The sequence below is a fragment of the Cervus canadensis genome, chromosome 17 (genome assembly GCF_019320065.1).
Source record: "Cervus canadensis isolate Bull #8, Minnesota chromosome 17, ASM1932006v1, whole genome shotgun sequence".
NCBI lineage: Eukaryota > Metazoa > Chordata > Mammalia > Artiodactyla > Cervidae > Cervus > Cervus canadensis.
The window spans coordinates 59923400-59945298 of record NC_057402.1 but is presented as its reverse complement, the minus strand read 5'-3'; the positions used below and the strand labels follow the sequence as shown (position 1 = coordinate 59945298).

At 51.9% G+C, this 21899-nt stretch overlaps 1 protein-coding gene across 2 annotated transcripts in view; it reads right to left on the bottom strand.

Annotated features, from left to right (window-relative positions):
- The window catches only part of ATP10A (ATPase phospholipid transporting 10A (putative)), a 181572-nt gene that overhangs the window by 48188 nt on the left and 111485 nt on the right, over positions 1-21899 (bottom strand). Inside the window, exons 3-8 of one of the 2 annotated variants that reach the window (XM_043489379.1) lie at positions 14926-15011; positions 6311-6417; positions 5816-5947; positions 4441-4571; positions 3277-3423; positions 2649-2901 (exon numbers count right to left, since the gene is read on the bottom strand). In XM_043489379.1, the coding sequence (XP_043345314.1) occupies positions 2649-2901; positions 3277-3423; positions 4441-4571; positions 5816-5947; positions 6311-6417; positions 14926-15011 (856 nt within the window). The remainder of the gene's footprint in view (positions 1-2648; positions 2902-3276; positions 3424-4440; positions 4572-5815; positions 5948-6310; positions 6418-14925; positions 15012-21899) is intronic. The other variant, XM_043489380.1, reaches the window with a different exon arrangement.

Genomic DNA, 21899 nt, shown 5'->3' with positions numbered 1-21899 from the left:
AGAGATAAGAAAGCCTTCCTCAGCAATCACTGCAAAGAAATAGAGGAAAACAATAGAATGGAAAAGACTAGAGATCTCTTCAAGAAAATTAGAGATACCAAGGGAACATTTCATGCAAAGATGAGCACAATAAAGGACAGAAATGGTAGGGACCTAACAGAAGCAGAAGATATTAAGAAGAGGTGGCAAGAACACACAGAAGAACTGTACAAAAAGATCTTCATGACTCAGATAATCACGATGGTGTGATCACTCACCTAGAGCCAGACATCCTGGAATGCGTAGTCAAGGGTTCCTAAGCCTTCCTAAGGCTTCCTGGGCTTGCATCACTACAAACAAAGCTAGTGGAGGTGATGGAATTTCAGTTGACCTATTTCAAATCCTAAAAGATGTTGCTGTGAAAGTGCTGCACTCAATATGCCAGCAAATTTGGAAAACTCAGCAGTGGTCACAGGACTGGAAAAGGTCTGTTTTCATTCCAATCCCAAAGAAAGGCAATGCCAAAGAATGCTCAAAGTACCACACAATTGCACTCATCTCACACACTAGTAAAGTAATGCTCAAAATTCTCCAAGCCAGGCTTCAACAGTACATGCACTGTGAGGTTCCAGATGTTCAAGTCAGATTTAGAAAAGGCAGAGGAACCAGAGATCAAACTGCCAACATCCACTGGACCATCAAAAAAGCAAGAGAGTTCCAGAAAAACATCTGCTTTTGCTTCCTTGACTACACCAAAGCCTTTGACTGTGTGGATCACAACAAACTGTAGAAAATCCTGAAAGAGAGAGGAATACCAGACCACCTGACCTGCCTCCTGAGAAATCTGTATGTAGGTCAAGAAGCAACAGTTAGAACAGGACATGGAACAACGCAATGTTCCCAAATCAGGAGAGGAGTACACCAAGGCTATATCTTGTCACCCTGCTTATTTAAGTTAAATGCAGAGTACATCATGCGAAATGCCAGGCTGGATGAAGCACAAGCTGGAATCAAGATTGCCAGGAGAAATATCATTTACCTCAGATATGCAGATGACACCAACCTTATGGCAGAAAGCCAAGAGGAACTAAACAGCTTCTTGATGAAAGTGAAAGAGAAGCGTGAAAAAGTTGTCTTAAAATTCAACATTCAGAAAACCAAGATCATGGCATCTGGTCCCATCACTTCATGGCAAATAGATGGGGAAACAGTGGCTGACTTTATTTTTTTGGGCTCCAAAATCACTGCAGATGGTGACTGCAGCCACAAAATTAAAAGATGCTTGCTCCTTGGAAGAAAAGCTATAACCAACCTAGACAGCATGTTAAAAAGCAGAGAGGAAAAAAAAAAAAAAAACAGAGAGATTACTTTGCCAACAAAGGTCCATCTAGTCAAGTTTATGGTTTTTCCAGTAGTCATGTATGGATGTGAGAGCTGGACTATAAAGAAAGTTGAGCACTGAAGGATTGATGCTTTTGAACTGTGTTGTTAGAGAAGAGTCTTGAGTCCCTTGGACTGCAAGGAGACCCAACCAGTCCATCCTAAAGGAAATCAGTCCTGAATATTCAAGCTGAAACTCCAATACTTTGGCCACCAGATGTGAAGAACTGACTCATTGGAAAAAACCCCGATCCTGGGAAAGGTTGAAGGCAAGAGGAGAAGGGGATGACAGAGGATGAGATCGTTGGATGGCATCACCGAATCTATGGATATGAGTTTGAACAAACTCTAGGAGTTGGTGTCGGACAGGGAAGCCTGGTGTGCTACAGTCCATGGGGTTGCAGAGTCGGACACAACTGAGTGACTGAACTGAGTTATGCCTTCTGTTTATGTGATTCATTTTAACATGAAGAATATGATGGATATCATGGTAATTCTTATTTTATAAAAGTCACAAAAATCTCATGCTTCCAACAGATCTTTCCCACCAAATGCCCCTAAAGAACAGCTTCCTATGCCTCCATGTTGTCCCCGTCTGTATTTGCTTCTGTTTCTGTGGCAGGGTTTGTTTGATGTTCTGAGATGCCATTCCAGGGATGAAGGGGAGTCCTGCTTGCAGAGCAGGTGCCCCCGCTCTGGGAGGCATGATGGCCCCAGAGACACTTCTGTGGCCATGGGGATTCTCTCCTGATTCAGATGGGTGGCGGGCTATAGTCCCTCCTCGACATAGGAAGCAGATAACTCCCCTGTGCATTCAGAGGGGATGGAGGGAGGCAACCAAGGATGAGAAAGCAGGTGGGAGGAGGAACTGACTGCCCAATACCCTGCTGAGCATTTGCAGCTGATAACAAGGAAATCGATGGGTGGCAAAGGAAACATCTCTTTGCCTCTTGGTGTGAGAGAGACCGAGTGCCTCTGATGTGAGTTCCTCAAAGTTTTCCTCCTTGGCTCTGCTTGTCTGGCAGAAAATGAGTGTTTAAGCAGATGCCCACCACACCATACAGTGCAGGGAGCAGGGTGCCATCGGCACTGAAGAGAGGGCTTTTCTGTAAATGCTGGTCCAGAGTTGCTTTGACAGCCTTTCTGTTTTATTCTTCCCCCAAAATCATCAATCCCTGAAGCGCTGTGTGTGTGTGTGTGTGTGTATACACGCACACACAAGCACACAGGCATGCAGCTCTGATAGCTCTCTGGTCCTGCCCAGATGGGAGCTCTGTCCCCAGACTCACCATTTGCATCATGAGAATACTCTATGCCAGACACAGTGCATCTTCGGAAGACCATCTTATTCTCAGTTAAAGTGCCCGTTTTGTCTGAGAAGATATACTGTATCTGCCCTAGGTCTTCCGTGATGTTCAGAGCTCGGCACTGTAGTTGCGAGTCTGTTTCCTCGTCGTATAGTTCTATATCCTGGTTAATGAAGTACACTTGGCACACTTTAACAATTTCAATAGAAACGTACAAGGAAATAGGGATCAAAACCTAGGAGACACAAAACACAGAGAATGAACGGCGGTGAGGACCTGCGAGCCGGGGGTGTTGTTTTCAATTTAAATGACAAATAACTATAACTGCAAGTAAGCAGGGACTATACTGTACCTTTCAGAGCTTAAACAGGCTGGCTTAGAGTCAGTATTGTTAGACTATTAGAGTATTGGCAAAGAGTTTAAACTAGGGCAGCCTATGGTGCCACAGAGAGGAAATCCACTATCATGTCTGGAAGCATGGAAACCAGGGCTTGTATAGAAGCAAGCATTTTCATGTTACTAAGTTGCACGTGAGAGAAGCTAGGGAAGGAGAGAGAGAAACAAAACACATGGCACAGTCAGAGTCCTGAAAAGCAAAGTCACCTCGCACCCAGGCTGAGCCGGGGCTCCCGATGGCAGGAGCTGCCCGTGCCGCAGACACACCCCACCGTTCAGGAGAGACAGTCTTTTCAGAGGCGGGTTCTGTGCTGGAGGACAGTCTCTGTGATCTTGTACAGTACAGAGCAGAGGCAAGAGGCTTTGAGAAGAACAGTCACAGTTATGCTTTGACAATTCAAGAATAACGTTCATAAAATCAACGTTCAATTTTGTCCTTATTTGTGGAGTAACCGTATTATGCTGATACTTACAGGTTCAGACTATCACGTTCTGACTAACTGGGTTCTTTGGGTAACTTAAGCATATGTAAATGCAACGCCTACTACAGTACTAACGCAATGCTAGAACAAAATTTGCATTCATAAAAGGAGACTAATTTGGAAAGTTAAATAAGACTATTGCCCGCAGTGTGAAGCACATGTAAAAAAGATAGAGCCTGCCTTTAAGGCAAAGGCTAAACCTTCTGCTCATTCTGTCTCCCTAAGGAGGGTGACAGAGATGCTGGCTGCCCCTGCCACTCCCACAGGCCTGTGGGCCATAGTTTCTCAGTTAATGATGGGGACTTGTTCAGGAGGCATGGGAACTAATGATAACAACAACAATGATAACCAGTGCTGCAAACTGCAATGTGACATCCTGAACCGACTCCTGGAAAAGAAAAAGCACATCAGTGGAAAGACTAGTAGAAGCTAAATAACGTCAGGAATCTTGTTCGTGGCAGAGTCTTAAAGCTGGTTTCTCAGTTTTGACAGAGTACCATGGAAATGTAATACAGTCACGTTAGGACACACTTGGTGAGGGGCACGTGAGAACTCTCTGTACTATTTTTTGTAACTAGTCTGTTGATCTTAAAATTATTCTAAAATAAAACATGGGCTTTCCAAAGAAGTAATTGAGTGAAAAAAACACTGATCAGAAAACCAACCCCTCAGAACCTAAGAATCTTAAGAACAGTAAAGGAGAATTTTAACTTGAAAAGCACCCCAGAAAAGGTCCTTTAGATAAGCTAGGTGGAACACAAAAGGCAACAGATTCATCAGGTGAATCTGTGCTCCTCCCAGATGCAGAATCTGTAGGAAGCTCTTAGAGACTATGGTGATTTGAAGTTCTCACCAGAAAGGTAAAGCAACTAGCAGACGGAACTTAGTATTGTTACCTGCAAAACTATTATCATTGTCAAAAACGAGTAAACTGCAGCTGGGACTGGGGATAATGAGGTGCCATCAGACTCAGGGACATCAAATAATGATTTCTTCTCTTGATAGCGCTGCACCCACAGTCCGTGTCCTGTAGCAAAATTCAAAGAGAAACGTCATTCACCCAGTAGAGAAATAAGAGTAGTGCTAGTCCAAATTATAGCAGCACTTTTAAGACTGTCACTCAACACAAGCACACCGGGCTTTGTGAGCCCGGCTGGCCACCAAGAAAGCAAAGCCCATGGTACTGTTGGCACCATGATCAGAGTGCTGGAAGGCAGGCCCTGGGACTGGGACTCTGCCCCGGACCTTCCCCGTCGCTGGCACCAAACAGCACATGGTCACGACGCGGGAACTGGGTGTGTGCGGGCAGCTGCCAGTGAGAACCCCAGAGATGAGTTTCCCAGCGAGTGTCTCACAACACCCTAGTAGGCTCTGAATACTGAATACTGCCTGTTGTCCGTGCTTGGAGATTAAAAATTCACATCTCACAGACTCAGAACCAGTGAAGTTGCTCAGTCGTGTCTGACTCTTTGGGATTCCATGGACTGTAGCCTACCAGACTCCTCCACCCAGGGAATTCTCCAGGCAAGGGTACTGGAGGGGGTTGCCACTTCTTTCTCCAGGGGATCTTCCCGACCCAGGGATCAAACCCAGGTCTCCCGCATTGCAGGCAGACGTTTTACCATCTGAGCCACAAGGGAAGTTCGACAGACTGAGAAGCCAACGGCAACACACATGATCTCACCACGCCCAGCTGATGACAGAGCCCTTTCATGCCCACAAACCTGTGCCTTTCACAGGCTCTGAGACCCATCACACCTGGGCATGCTGGCAGCTGAGAAGGGGCATGACGATCATTTGCCCGGAGGTGCCATGTGCTTTCCTGCCGGGCGCCCCCAGGCAGGTGAGGTCTGGAGGCCACAGGAGGCCGCAGGGGCCGGAGCCCACCCTCAGCCTAATTGCTAGCCCCTTCTAGAACCCAAATAACGTTTGCCCTGTTTTCCCAGAGTCCCTATTAGTAGAATTTGTGCTTCTACTGCTCTTCTTCCTGCTATCAGAAGGTCAGTATCACTTTTTCCACTGGAATCATAGTAGATGTGATTAGGCTGTCCTTCCACCAAAGAAGTTGCCAGTTCCAAAAACACCGCTTTGCCGAGCTCATGCATTGAGGTGTCTCCACGTGGCCTCACTGGGACAAACACCCCATGTCCCAGCCCGGGACAGACGCATGTAAATTAGAGCACCAGGTTAGGAGGAGACAGGCAGCCTGGTTGGCGTGCCTGGGGGCCGCCCAGCAGTGCCCACTCCTCACGGCCCTCTGAGGAGACGTACCGATGGCTGAGAACAGAGACATGCAGATGAGGAGGAGGACACACCAGAGCACGTCGCAGTTCATCTGCCTCTCCAGCTGGCTGCGCTTGTAGCGGGGGCCACTGTTGTTCAGCAGAGCCTTGGTCTCGTGTCCTGCGGGGCAGACAGAGCACAGCGATGCATCAGGGCCAGCGGGGACGGATGGACTGAAGGAGGCTGCCATCCAGCAATCCGCAAGGGACAAGCTCAGTCAGAAAACCGGGCTCCACAGTTCATCTCAAATGTGTGACCACCTTGGGGCAATGCAGAGAAAGAAATAGGCTAACATGCTAAGAACACTCCCGGTCCAGATATTAAACATTTTGCTTCTTTCTGTTCTCCTGGTTTTCTGCAATGGGTTTATGCTACTTTGATAATCAGGAACAGAATGAAACAATGAGGGAGCCATGTCCAGGAATACCCAGCCCACTGTGGCAAGCCAGCGCTTGTCCCAGACGGGTGACACACAGCACCCACCTGCATAGATGACAATACCGACGACGGCTTCCGTGTTTCGGAGGGTGCAGCCTCGAAGCAGCAGATTTTCTTTGTAGAGCCCAGCCTTTTTGCCATTGTCATGTATGCTGTGAGGGAACAGTTGGCATGGGTCAGGAGGGTGCTCAGGACTCAAGCAGTACCACCAGGGAAGGCAGGCCTAGACTGGCAGCTGGAGAGCGGAGGGGCGGAGGGGCCCAGTGGGTCTCGGCAAGAGCGGAGGTGGGGCTATACAAACTGCTAGAAGCCTCCCCAGAGCCTGATGTTTGTTCACTTACTTTGCCCATGGGCTTTGTTGAACAATAAGAAATGCATAATTTCGTCTCTGCTCCTGGTTCCTGACCCAGGGCTCCTAACACCTTTGTAAACAGGAGTGCTAGAATAACCTTTGATTCTAATATTTAGCCCTAGTACCTGGCACAGAGCTCCCCAAATTCTTGTAATTTCCTAAGTGATAAGAGCACTGGGAATATCCGCTGTTCTGATACTTGGTCTTTGAGCCTGGCTGTTCCTGACACACAGGACTGAGCCTGTCACCCGTGGGATCTGACACTCTCCCCGCGTGGTGTCAGAACTGAGCTAGACTGTGGGACAGCCGGCTGATGTCACAGGATTGCCTGGTGTGGGAAAGACCCACACGTCAGAATTGGAAGCAGGACCACGGTAGGCTTGTCACCACAGAGACTGGCCACAGCTAGAGAGGGCAGAGCCTGAACCGGGGCCCGAGGCGGGAAGCTTGCCTAGGAAGACCCTGCCCTCGGCCTGCTCACCACGGGGAACTCTGCTCCTCACCAGTGCACCTCATGTTGTCACAAAGTGCAAATATTTCTCAAGAAAAAGGGATCACACTGGTTTCAACAATAGTGTCAACATTCAGTTCTTCTTATAAAAAGTCGTTAGAAACATCAACATGTTAAATTTGATGTGATAAATTCCATGAGACAATTTTGTACATTTGGCTTACTGGGCTTCCCAGGTGGCTCAGTGGTAAAGAATCCATCTGTCAATGCAAGCAGATATCTAAGGTGTGGGTTCGATCCCTGGGTCGGGAAGATCTCCTGGAGGAGGAAATGGCAACCCTCTCCAGTATTCCTGCCTGAAGAATCCCATGAATGGAGGACCCTGGTGGGCTATAGTCCATAGAGTTGCAGTCAGACATGCCAAGTGACAGGGCATGAGTTATTTATATTCAGAGACTATATAAAGTTCAAGCAACTGCTTTTTAAATTCATTTTCTTGACCCATTAATGGCAGGTACACCCTCAGCCCTGTTGGCCAAGACTGTCCTATGCTAGGGCCTTTCTGGCGTGGATGGGGTCCTAGGAGCCTGATGTGGATGGGGTCCACGTGGACAGGGTTCCAGGAGCCTGATGAATGGGTCACAAGGGGAGGCCCTGGAAGCTTCCAGAACTCAAGCAGGAGCTCAGCCTGACCTCCATCAATCAGGCAATAGCCCCTGCCTTCCACGAAGTTACCTGCTCACAGCCTAGGTGGACAGGCCTCTCCAGCCCTCCTGCCCACCCCCAGCCCCGTCTCCTTTTCTCAGGTCTTGAGGCCAATCAAAGACCCCTGCAAGTACCATCCCTCCCATAGCCCCTAACACAGTGCCCACTGACCAGGAACAGAGCTGGTCTGGAGAGGAACAAAGTCAAAAGGAGCCCGTAAGGTGTTTTCCTGGAGGAAACAGCACTTCCTGCCACTTTAGTCCCTGGTCACCTGCATGAGGGACGTGTCAAACACAACCCGCCTTCTTCACAACCAGGGACATCAGAATATTTCACAGTGAAGAAAAGAAGCTAAACAATAAAGATAAGGCCAAAGCACAAGCTGGGGGACACATTTCCTGCAAACCTGGTATTTACCATCATAGCATCAGTTTCTGCAGAACTCATGCAAAATAACATGCGGGCCCATGGGCAACCAACCCTGTGTAATACCCACTTTGTGGCAATTCCAGAACAGAGTACATTTTCACTTTAAAAAGAGATTCAAGACTTGAGACCTCAGTGCCAGCTAAGGCGTCAAGACACCCGCATGCGGGAGACGTCACACACAAAACCCAGCTCCGCCGCCACAGTGCTCTCTGCAACGGCCAGGCACAGAAAGCGCTCCTCAGGACAGCAGCCGAGGACATGTCATGCAAACCAGACCAGTCAGGTGTACTCAGAACAAGAGATGAACTCAACGGAAACAAGAGAAAGGCCTTTACTCCATTAAGCTTCCTTTGACATGACCTACACCTACTGTGCGTAGGTGTAGCAACTAGGTATAGTAGTTTAGCAACTACTGTGCTTTCTAACGAGACCAAGTCAGACCAGAGCTGATCTCGGTGGGTTCCCTGGCCTGTTTACGGCTCCTGGCCGCACACACTGACGATGAGGACTGTGCTCTGAGCGATGCTGCTGCGTCAGAAGGGGAGAAAGGCTGGAGAACAGCGCCACCTCGCAGGTGCTCGGTAGCAAAAGGGCTGCCTCGGTCACCGGAGGGAGAAAGTCCCTGCCGAGGGCAGCAGGGCCCACCAGGCCCCGGGCAGACTCTGGGAAGGGGCATACGACAGTGTGAGCCCAGCACACTGCCCTCAGCAGCTCTTTTTTATGGGCTGACATGCGTTCTCCCCCAGAATTCGTTTCTTTAGGTCCTAACCCCAGTATCTCAGAATACTGCACCTGGAGTCAGGTCTTTAAAGAGATGATTAAGTTAAAATGAGGGCATATGAGTTGGCCCTACCCCCACACGCCTGCTGTCTCTATAAGAGGAGGAGATTCGGACGCAGACTCAGACAAACGCAGAGGTGAAGGTGGTGTGGGGACACAGGGAGAAGGTGGGCGTCTGTACGCTCCGGAGAGGGGACCCGGGAGATGCCAGTCCTGCCGACACTTGGATTGCAGGCTTCCAGCCTCCAGAACCATGAGACAGTATGTTTCTGGGGTTCAAGCTGCCCAGTCCACGTTAGGCCGAGCAGATGGACACATCCTTTAACGTTTAATCTGAGCCATGCAGAAGAGCTCTTGGTTGGCGGCCAGCATCCTGAGGTCCCCTGTGGTCACGCAGGCTCTGTGGCCTGCAGGCAGGGACCCCAGACCCCGCTTCATGGAGAACTTAGGACAAGAAACAGGGCCCAGCTTTACAGCTGGAAATGGAACCTTGAATCAGCAGACAAAACCAACTAACTTCTCTGCTTTATTCATTCTTTAGGAGTAAGTGAAAATGGTTAACCAGTGGCTTCAAAGGCCACCATCACTCTGCCGTGGAGCTGCTGGGCGAGCGGAGTGGGGTGCCCTGCATGGCCAGAGTCTACATTCACAGCAACCCTCTGGGCTGCCAGGGCCCAGCGGAAGATGTGGGCAGTGGTGGTATTTCCAGCTCCTCTCTCTGAGGATTTCGTAAGTGCTTCAGTAAAGGGACGGGGCTTCCCAGCTGTCACAGTAGTAAGAATCCACTTGCAGTGCAGGAGACGCATGAGAAGTGGGTTTGGTCCCTGGGTCGGGAAGATCCCCGGGAGAAGGAAACGACAACCCACTCCAGTATTCTTGCCTGGACAATCCCATGGACAGAGGAGCCTGGCGGCCTACAGTCATGGGGTTGCAAAGAGTCAGACAAGACTGAGCAACTCAGCACACACGCACAGCTAAAGGGACTGCACTCAGGTCAATGAGCAGGGGCTTCCCTGTGGCTCAGTGATGAACCCGCCTGCCAATGCAGAAGACACAGGTGTGATCCCTGACCCAGGAAGATGCCACATGCCGCAGAGCAACTAAACCCCTGTGTCACAGCTACTGAGCCTGAGTGCTCTAGAGCCTGTGCTCTGTGACAGGAGAAGCCGCTGAGTGAGGTGTCCACAGAGCGCAGCTAGAGAGAAGCTCCCCTCCTCCAAACTGAAGGGAAGCCTGCACGGCAGTGAGACCCAGCACAGCCAAAACTAAATAAATAAATAGAGTCATAAAAGCCAGTGGCCGTTAAAGCACACTGGAGTCATGAGGCGCTTGACGTTTTTATTTTAACAGCCTGAATTATGTTTCATATGCTGTGAAATTCATCCATTTAACGTGTACAGCTCAGGTTTTTTGGTGTATTCACAGAGTTTTTCAGTAATCCACACCAGCTAATTTTAGAGTGCTTTCATCAGAAAGAAACCCTATATCCATTGGCAGTCACTCCCCATTCCTCCCCCACGTCCAACCCTGGCAAACCATGAATCCACGTTTTGCCTCTAAAGATGTTCCTACTGCAGGCATTATACATCAATGGGACCACACAGTATGGCTGACCCCACCCTCTGGCACGAAGCTCTGATTCACATCGTGTCTTTCACCCCATTGTCAGCCACTGTTCTGCCCAGAATGTGATGGAAGCCAGGGTTCAGAAACACAGGGCAACTTTCCTAAAGGGAAGGGGAAGAGCTGGGATTCTGTCTGGGGACGTCTTGGTACACTCTCAAGCAAGGTTAGTTCTCCAGCTACAAACAGCTAAGGTTTCACGTTTGGATTAAGAGTGAAACCCACTGGCCTCCTGGTGGCCTGAATGGGGTTACAGGACGGCAGCTGAGGCCGGGCTGAAGGCAGGCCGCCAGGGGCAGGCAGCCAGAGCCAGCAAACCAGGGAACTGGCTCCGCAGCTGCTCTGGCCCTGAGGCTAAGCTGCAGCTCTCCCGCCCAGGGCAGCCCCAAGCCTGAGCTTCAGGACCAGAGGCAGGCAGAAGCCCACTCCCTCCCTTCTGCTTGGCGGAGGGCTCGGGACCTGGGCCCAGGCCCCTCTACCGGGGCCTGCTCAGCCGCCTACCCCTCCCCAGCACTATTTCTGCAGACCTCCGCCGGAGTCACAGAGGGAGGCGTTTTCAACACACCACCGCCAACAGCCAGCTCCAGAGCCCTGGCTGGACAGGCCTATCCATGAGAGGCCCGTCTGCACCCTGACATCCTTGTAGCAAATCCCAATACTGCCCAGTAGAGAGAGCAAGGCACAGCTGCAGCGGTGGTCTAAGCACTCAAGACCAGAGCGGCCCAGGCTCTGGTGGAAGCCACAGGTAGGACAGCCTGTTGGGAAAAGTGAGAAAATACACGACAGGGCTGGACCAGAGGGGGGAGGCCCCTCCCCCGGGCAGCACCAGCGAGGAGGACGCAGGAGCGCCAGCTGGAGGCGCCCGTCTGGGCAGGCGAGTCGGCCTGGCTGCGGGCGCGGCACCGTCCGCTGGAGGCGTCTTCCCGGGAAAGGCCGCTGGGCCCGCCGTGCGAGCGGTGCTCGCTCGGACTGCAGGTGGGTGAGCGCCGCAGGACACCCCCTCCCGGGCCAACGCAGTCCCCGCCCGGGGAGGTCCCCTGGAGATCTCCAGCCGGGCCTTTGTTATTTCTCTCCCTACCAAGTGTCCCTCTTCTTTTTTCGAGGCTTTCATTCCCGGCTCGGCCCTTCCTTTTCCAGACCGATTTCTAGAAAGAGTGGTTGAAACAGGAGTCCTCCTCCGCCCCGTCATCAGCCCCCACAGCGGGGCCCTTCTCCCTCCAGGGCTCCCGCAGAGTCCGGCGCACCAGCGCCTTCCTCTCGACCTGGGCTCCTGTGCTTCTCCCACCGCGCTGCCCCTTGGACGAGCACCCCGGCCCCTGCTCCTGGCTGTGGGAACCGCTGTCTGGACCCTGTCCTCTCGTTCCCTCTGACCCTGACCCACGGTGCTCTGCTGTCTCTCCATCTTCAAACACAACCTGCAGACAGAGGCTCCTCAAACCCGGAATTCAGCCCCTATTCCCCGAACTCCTATCACATGCACTTTTTCTATCAGCTGGGTCATTCCACCAGATGAACTTGCTCATCAGCTCCTCATGTGCAGGGAATCCCAACTCCCATCTCTCCTCCACCAGTCTCTTCCCTGTTCCTCACATAGGAGACAAGCCCTCCTGCCGGCCTGCTCGTCCACTGGATCTTCCTCCCCAGGGAGTATTCGAGTTCTCTGCTGGGCCTCCCTGCTAACTGGGCTGTGTCCCTGCTCTATCGTATGACAGCATTAACCCAGAAGCAATGACCGTAATAGTGGCCAATGTTTATTAGGCACCCACCCTCCTGAAAGCTTTCCACAGACTAAACTGACAAGCTTTGCACCCATGACACAAGGGCCTCCTGGATTCTCCCCATTATACAGATGAATAGAGTAGAGTAGTTCACTGGCACTGTCTTGCTGGAAAGCGTGGGCTCCAGAGTCTGCCAGTCTCAGTACAAGCCAGATGTAGTGAATATCCCTGTTTAACAGAGGTATTAAAAAGCAGAGATACTTTGCCAACAAAAGTCCACATAGTCAAAGCTGTGCTTTTTCCAGGAGTCATGTATGGATGTGAGAGTTGGACCATTAAGAAGGCTTAGTGCCCAAGAATTGATGCTTTTGAACCATGGTGTTGGAGAAGACTCTTGAGTGTCCCTTGGATGGCAAGGAGATAAAACCAATCAATCTTAAAGGAAATAAACCCTGAATATTCATTGGAAGGACTGATGCTGCAGCTGACGCTCCAATTCTTTGACCACCTGATGCAAAGAACTGACTCATTGGAAAAGAGCCTGATGCTAGGAAAGACTGAAGGCAGGAGGAGAAGGGGACGACAGAGGATGAGATGGTTGGTTGGCATCACTGAGTTTGAGCAAGCTCCTGGAGATGGTGAAGGACAGGGAAGCCTGGCGTGCTGCAGTCCATGGGGTTGCAGAGAGTCAGACATGACTGAGTGACTGAACAACCAACAAACACAGAGGGAGCTCCCGAGGGCAGAACCAAAAGCTGCTGACTCGGGGCTGACGTCCCTCCAGCTCTAGTCCATCTGGGGCAGGCAACAAGTGTGTGGGGGTGGTCTGACCACAGGCGCCTGACGCCCCGCACAGCAGGAGGGGACCGGCCACAACGCAGCCTGAGAAGGAGGTCAGAGTTGTCACCAAAAGCTACCCATCAACAAGAATACCAACAGAACGTTCTCCCTAAAGGCTGCCCCCACCTCCTTCACTTCAGGGTTTGCTCTGTTCTGCCCGCCGGGCCCTGGAGATTTTGGGGTGATGCCAAGGATGGTGTACAAAGTCTGGGGCTGGGGGTGGGCAGTGCACACAGGGGTTGGGAAACCCACAGAAGAGCATTTCAGACGGAGGCCTGAGTATCTGCCCCCAAATTTTACAGCTGACATTTTAGGAGTTTTCTTATGAGTTTTACCCTCCTTTAACCAGTTCCTTTAAGGGGTGACCTAACACTTCCAAGTTCTGGTTGATACTCAGGCAAGAACAGGCAAGCACTGGCAGTTTCAGCAGGTGTGAACATCTCTTGCCCTTCATGGTGCATTTTTCATTCACCGACTCTCCCATCGCCCCCAACAAGATGGGGAGCCCACTGCGTGCACACAGGCAATGATGCTGGATGTGTCAGGAAAGCAGAAGACTCAAACTCAGGCCAAAAGCTCCTGCAGTGGAGTCCTCCCAGGAGCAGAGCTCCAGCCCCACCCACGTGTCTGTGGCGGCCACGCTGTGCCTTGTCCTCCAAGCAGCATCCCGAGGAGCTGGCCCCGCAGACCTGACCGGCTGCGGGAGGCCCCAGCTCCCCGCATCACATCTGTGGCCCCCAGGCTTGGTCTACACAGCTGCCCCCCCGCAGGGCGTCCCCACCAGCAGCAGCTCCACAAGTCCATGTGGCCCCCTGTTCTCTCCCACCTCCCTTTTCCCCACACCCCGTCCACGGCCTGCACAACTATTAACATGATTATGGGAATTTCCAACCATTTGCAGAAGTACAAGAGTGGCCCTTACTTCGCCCGGACAGCCCCCAGCCCAGCTTCAACTAGCACCACCAGGCAGCTGATCCCACGTCATTCATCTACCTTTCTTGTCTCTCTGTTTTGGAGCAAGGAGCTGGACTATTTATTTAACATGCTCGAGGACTTTTAATTTTGTTTATGTCTCTGTGTTCCCCTGACTACAGTGAAATAAACAAGATGGAAGGCATTTCTTTGTATTCAGTTCACTGCATTATCCCCAGATCCTTAAGAAGGGCCTAGCACACAGCAGTCAGCAAATACTTGTTCAATGGCTGAAGAGTATGAACGAAGGCATGAACTCCCAGGCAGGCTCCTTCTGCCTGGCGTCTGTGCTTCCACTTACGGGGCACGTGCAGTCACCGTGTTTCTCACCCCCCACCTTCCCAGGTTGCTGGACGGAGGGAATCTGACCAGCGTCCACAGCCGACAGGCTCTTGTCAAGCAGCCCCGTGAGCTCAGGGACAGGGCAACAGTCCTGAAAGGCTGCACTCACACACATACGCACACGGTGTTATACTATACACCCTGGGCCATCGAACAACATGGGTGTGAGCTGTGTGGTTCCACTTATTCGCAGGGTTTTTTTCGGTAAACACAGTATTACACCATCCAAGTTTGGCTAAATCCACAGACGCAGGACTGCAGATCCAGAGGGCAGACTATGGGACTTAAAAATCCGTGGTTTTGGTACCCTGGCAGGTCCTGGGATCAATCCACCAAGGACACTAGCAGGGTTGGCACCCCACACCGCAAGCTGCTCAAGGGTCGACTGTACACACTCACATCGTTTGTCAAACAGAAGGGTAAGCCCAGGCAGAGGTCTGATACTCACAGGCACCCACGGAACCTACTCAGGTCGTTGTTGGGCTTCTCACACTCGATTATGCTGGTGAACGTCAAAGGATTGAATTCCGAGACCTAAAATAATAGCGCATACACATTAGAGAGATCTGGGGTCAGCCTTGTCCATCTACAAGTCACTTGCTTCTCAGTCTCCCACCTACAGCGGCAGCATTTCATGAAGGTCTCTGCGTTTGTAACCTGTGCACGCGCACACGCGTGCGCACGCACACACACACACACACAGCCTGTGCATTTTTGTTTCTATGGTGAACGACAGCTGTCAGTGAGCCCACAGGACTGTAGCTTTAATGCAAATTAAGCACATATGGTAGAAGAGGGCAGGGAGGAGTTGAGTTTCTTGAAACAGATAGCACCTTCCAACTTTCTACACGGATTCGGAGAAGCAGATTCCATCTGAAAAACAGGAGCTTAGAATAAAAATATCATTTCCTCAACATGCTCTAAAAATTCTTCACAGATATCTGGGGGCAAATATTTAAATGATCAGTGTGTAAGCCAATAATTTCTTTACCCTTCTGCTTGATGAAAAAGTGAGGGCTCTCAGAGCCTGGCACCAAGAGGTGAAGCGAGGCCTGGCTCGTGTGGAGAGATGCGTGCAGAGAGGGAAAGGGCGAGAAGGGTGGGTGGCAGGGAGTGAACGAGAGACACGGGGGACACACCTCCAGTGTAAACTAGGGAGGACCATCTGCAGATTTTTAAAAGCAGCTTGCTTTGATCAGACTGGCCATTCTCTTTCATCCATCAAGCGTCACCACGTGGTTAAAAAAAAAAGATGTGTCTTGGCTCATGCAAGCATAGCATTACAAGAAAAGGGTAACTGGTTAAACATCAGAGGGATGGTGGAAACACTGGTGACCCCCCTCCCAGGTAACGGTTACTCCAGCACAACAGCGCCCCCCACTTGGCAGAGAAGCTGGCTGTGAAGGTAATGACTCAAAAGTTAGCCCAACTGTTTTCCAGGCTGTCAGGGACATTACAAGAACTCACTACATAGTAGTAGCTTGATTCCATAGCTGAAAAGAAAGCGCTGCTTTAAGACTCTTGAAGTTTCATTAGCTGTGGGTACCTCTCTCCGTGGACTGAAATGCCCTCTGGCTCTGCTCCAGAGTACGACTATGCTTGGAGGAGTGTGTTTATTTCAGGCCTTGTGGATCCTTCTGAAGCCAGGCGGTTGCCTTTTCCAGGACAGACCTCTGCAGATGCAACGCCCAGGACGGGTGAGCTCCCCAGCACACCAGGGTTATTCTTGGCAGACAGGGAGGGCTGACTTAAAATACTCTGTCTCTGTTTATGATTCTTTCTCTCGAAGAAAAATGTAATGTGCATGGCTCAGAGACTAGAACATTCTGTCTCTGGAGCGTCAGAGCTGCATTTGTAACCTTCTATCAATAAGCCTGTGCCCTGGGGAATGTGTGTGCCCAGGGCACGGGATGCCTGCCTTCGTCTGCTTGTTGGGGAGGGTTTTTAGAACTGGAGGGATCTGTAGAGACTGTTCTGGATTGAACTGTGTCTCCTCACTCCCAACCCCAGAACCCCTATGTTGAAGTCCTAATCCCCAGTACCTCAGAATGTGACTGTATTTGGACACAGGGTCTTTACAAAGGTAAGTAAGGTAGAACGGGATCATTGGGGTGAGCCCTCGTACCTCAGGCAATCGGTCTGGTGCTAGCGTGTGGACATGCACACACACACACGCACATGTATGCGCACGCACACGCTGAGGGATGACTGTGAAAAGAAAGAGGGAGGAGACACCCATCTACAAACCAGGGAGAGGAGCTTCAAACAGAGCAACGCTGTGAACACCCTGACCTTGGACTCTGTGGCCTCCAGCACCACGAGAAAATAAATTTGTTATTCGGGCCACTCTGTAGCCCTAACAAACTAATATAGAGTCCATCTTTGAGTTTCCCATTTTAAAAGGGTTTTGTGTCTGGAGCACATCTTTTGGATAAGAAAATTCTACTTACCCTGATTGTTTCCAACTTAACTGGCTATCTCTTAATACCCCCATGTAAGAAATATATTTATTTCTCTCTCCACCCAATCATTTACCCATCCACTTCCTGCCAAACTGGGTTCAAGCTGGTGCCCAAGTCATCCATCAGCCAAGCTTCTGTTGACCCAGGCCCAAAGCAAGGATAGAAGGTCCAGTCCACCATTCTATGCCAAGCATGCTAACTCCCTATTTTTAATATGAGGAAGGTGAAAAAGTTCTGGAAATGGATGGTGGGAGTCACTGCCCAAGACTCTGAATGTGCTTAATATCACAGAACTGCACATTCAAAAATGGCTAAAATGGGGGAATTTGCTGGAGGCCCTGCACTTTCACTGTGGGGGCGTGTCAGGGTACTAAAATCCCACAAGCCCGTGGCATGGCCAAAAGACAAAAAGTTCAATGTAACAAAGATGCTCTACCTTAAAAATAAAAATGACAAAAAGGGTAAATTCTGTATTGCGTATGTTTTACCACAATAAAAAGTTTAAAGAAAGCAAATATAAACAAACACTGAGAACTGACTGTGAATAAAGAGATGAATCATCAAGTAGTACCTAGCTCCGAAATCTAGGAATTTCAGCACAAGTGCGGAGAGCCTCATGCTTAAGTCACCCGAGGGCACCTCTACACATCGCTGGTATCATTATCATCACCATCAGTCATAGCTGCAGTGCTCTGACAGCTCACCACCCCTCACAGCACCGCAGTGAGGTCCGTTTTCAAACCACTTTTAATGCGCGGTGATGTAGGACCATGCCCACAGTTACGTGGCCGGGGGGTGACTGAGGGGGGCTCCTCAGTGTCTCAGACATCCAGCTCAGCTGCCTTGCCAAGACTGCCTTGCACTAATAAGAAAAAATAATGTAGATATGTATACGTATAAAGATGATATATATATATGTATATGTATATGTATAAGCCAGAAAGTGTACAATTGGTTTGACAGAAACTGCCAAACAAACGTGCCTTCAAGTTTCAATGTTTTCAAAAACATGTGTCAATTAAATGTACCCCCTTCCCATCTTCAGCAATGGCCTTGGATGCAGAGTTAGCACCATTCACTCAAAACTGTAGCAAAAAAAATCAGGAGCCCTAGGATCTACTCCTGGTTCTTCTGATTAAGAACTGTGGGCCTCCTGGCATTTAGACTCGGCTCTCAAGGTCTCTGGAGACCTGTGGAATCACAGGTCCACGACTGCAGAGGTGATTCTAACCCCACCCCCACCCCCCCACACTGCAGCGGCCTCGGCGCTGGGGGCACTGCAGGAGCTGCGTGGTCAGCAGGGGTCCCGGCTGCAGCCCTCGGCAGCCCGCTCCCCGCGGCTGGGCCCGGCGTGCCCACGCCTCTGCCAAGGGTGGTGCCGTCGCTCACTGCAGTCTCCACATCCCAGCAGGCACTTCACTGGCAGGAAAATGCGCATGGTTTCTACTGCAAACATTTTCCAAGCTTCTTTGGACCAAGTGATTTGACCTCATTAGGTGGAAAGGGAGGCAGGGCAGTGACGTGGGGAGAGACCTGGGCCCTGCCTCTGAACTTGCCTTTCCCTAGAAACGGGGGCAGCGGAGAGCCTGGTGAGCCTGCTCACCCGGGGGGCGCGCCTCCCCCTCCCCACAGACGCTCCTGTGTGCCCCGGATGCCTGGCGCCCTCTCAGGCCAACCAGCTACCTCCCGGGCCGCGCTCCCGGTCAACCCCACAGGGGAGCCAGGGTCTGACTCAGCAGTGCCCAGAGCAGTGACTGAATGAATGCCTGATTCATCAGGAAAATTCTTATCAATACTGTGCTTCCTACTTGCATTAAATGAATCACTAAAGAGTATTCCATAGAGGCAAACATGGACATCTTCCACCTGAAAACAGAAGCACTGAGGTCTGCAAAAGTGCGTCTATAGTCCACTGAAGCAGACACATAGTGTTTTACCATAAAAGAAGTTCTTTAGACAGTCTACATTGCTTAGCAGTCGGGATAAGCACGTGTCCCAGCAGGAGCCCCGCCTGGCTCTCACCATGGAGATGCTGGAGTGAGGATGGGTGCTCTGGTTTCTGGGCAATGTGGTCCCAAAGGAGGCAGGGGAGAGGGCACACGGAGCCAGGAGCCCAGACGTGGGCACTCAGGGGAGAGGGCACACGGAGCTAAGACGCGGGCACTCAGGGGAGAGGGAGGACACACGGGGCCCAGACGCAGGCACTCAGGGGAGAGGGGACACGGAGCCCAGACACGGAGCCCAGATGCAGGCACTCGGGGGAGACAGCACACGGAGCCCAGACGCGGGCACTCAGGGGAGAGGGAGGGCACACGGAGCCCAGACGCGGGCACTCAGGGGAGAGGGCACACGGAGCCCCAGACGCGGGCCCTTCAGTGGAGAAGACGAGGACACACGCGAGCCGCAGACGCTCGGGCACTCAGGGCGAGAGGGCACACGGAGCCCAGACAACTTTCGGGCGCTCCTAGGGGAGACCGGCACCCCGGAAGCCCAGACGCGGGCCACCTCAGGAGCAAGGTATGCACACGGAGCTCAGACGCGGGCACTCAGGGGAGATGGGACGGCGGAGCATTTTCACGGCACACCCCAGACGGCCGGCCTCAGGGAGAGGGCACATGGAGCCAGACACTGGGCACTCAAGGGGAAGAGATGAGCGGGCGGCACACGTTGAGCCCAGCATGCGAGGCACTCAGGGGAAGAGGGAGGGCACACGGAGCCGCAACACCTCCAGGGAGAGAGAGGCCAACACGGAAGCCACAGAGCGGGAACGCTTCAGTGGAGGAGGGCACTACGGAGCCCGAGAGCCCGCGCACTCAGGGGAGAGGGCACAGTATCCTCAGGGCGGGACCTCAGGGGGAGAGAGGGCACAGGGAGCCAGAGGCGGTGCACTCAGGGGAGAGGGCACACGGAGCCCAGACGCGGGCACTCAGGGGAGAGGGAGGGCACACGGAGCTCAGACGCGGGCACTCAGGGGAAAGGGAGGGCACACGGAGCCCAGACGCGGGCACTCAGGGGAGAGGGCACACGGAGCCCAGACGCGGGCACTCAGGGTGAGGGCGCACAGAGCCCAGAGGCGGGCACTCAGGGGAGAGGGCGCACGGAGCCCAGAGGCGGGCACTCAGGGTGAGGGCGCACCGAGCCAGCCCCGGAGCCCAGGTGCAGGCACACGTACAGTGCTCCCTGTTTCTCTGGCCTGGGCCTCTGTCCTGAAGATGCCATTTGTGCTCTGTGTCCTGTCACGAACCTCCTGCACACAAGGGGGTCCCCTCCACTTCCAGCTCCAACATCACCGCCCCGCGGTGGCTTCCAAGGCCAGTCTGACTATATGGCTGCTGCTCAGCAGGGTGTGGTCTGCACCTCCACGCAGCAGCCGCGTTCTGCCCGGGCCTCCGCAGCGACCCTCCCAGCTTCCCCCACACCTCCCAGCAGCCATTCCTACAGCCAGGGGCCCGAGGCAGGCCCACACCTTTCCACGGGGCCTTCCGTGCCCTCCGCCAGACTCCACCTGGCTACTCGCCCCTGCGCTCCAGCAGGCGACGGTCCCTGGCAGAGGCTGGGCAGGCCAGTGCTGCTGCCCTGCGCTTGTGTCCCTCCAACACCAGCTCCTCCCCGAGACCTCGGGTTCTCTGAGGACAGTTCTGTTTCCTCCACCCTAGCACAGGGCCTGGTGAACACACGGCCCGGGGTGACAGATGCTGCTTCTTCAAGGATCTCACGTATCACAAACTTCCAGACAGACCCAGCGCTCCCGCTGAGTCCTTGGAGGCCTGGACCCCTTGCCTACCAGATATCCTGCACCTGGTGTTAAGGCAGATGGGGCTGGCAGGAGGCCTGGGGGCACCTCTCTGTGTACTGAAAAGCCATCCCTCTTCTACAAGTGTGAATATACAAGTGTAGAAGTGAAATACTTCTACAAGTATTTCAGTTAGAAGCAATACCAAAAGACTTCTTCATAGCCTATAATCTGGCTGCTTCCTTATTGACAATGGGTGAACAATACCTGCATTAATTCAGGCAAAGCGTTTAACCCAAATGAATGAATAATTAAGCCAGTTCTTGTTTTCCATTTTCAGTACCGGTCAGTGCTTTGGGCATTCAAGAGAGGGCAGAGAGCCCAATATTCAATGAGGGAATGAATGAATGAATTTACTTATTTACTGCAAAGACTGGATTGCCAAATCAATAGTTTCAATCAGCCTGAAATGAGAAAGAAATTGTCTACCATAGTGTCCTCTGGCACACAGCAGGATCACCCTGATTGATCAGTTTTTATTAAATAACTAAAAACTTGAATGGAAACCAAAGGCACTCTGGTCCTAGGGGCAGGAGAAGTCAAATGTATGATTCTAACAAAAGAATCTTCTCTCCAATTGTTTCATGTATTCAGTGTAACACTGGGAGTTTATGCCCAATACAAACAGAAACAACAGAAATGATCACAAAACACGTTAGCTAATCTGTGGAGAGGGCAATGGCACCCCACTCCAGTACTCTTGCCTGGAAAATCCCATGGACAGAGGAGCCTGGTAGACTGCAGTCCCTGGGGTTGCTGAGAGTTGGACACGACTGAGCGGCTTCACTTTCACTTTTCACTTTCATGTGCTGGAGAAGGAAATGGCAACCCACTCCAGTGTTCTTGCCTGGAGAATCCCAGGGACAGGGGAGCCTGGTGGGCTGCTGTCTATGGGGTCGCACAGAGTCGGATACAACTGAAGTGACTTAGCAGCAGCTAATCTGTGATTGCAGCAGTGTGACCGTGTCAGTGAACACGTCCCAGACACATAAGTGCATAGGGAGGCTGGAACAGCAGCCCATGAGGGACCCTGGACGGCGGGCAGTCCCGCATGCAGCAGCTGTTCTCAGGCCATCCCAGCGTCCCCAGGGAAACAGATGACAGCAGACAGGCGTCAGGGCCTCAGCGGGCCTCTCAGGAAGCTCCTTGAGAGCTGATAAACACCTG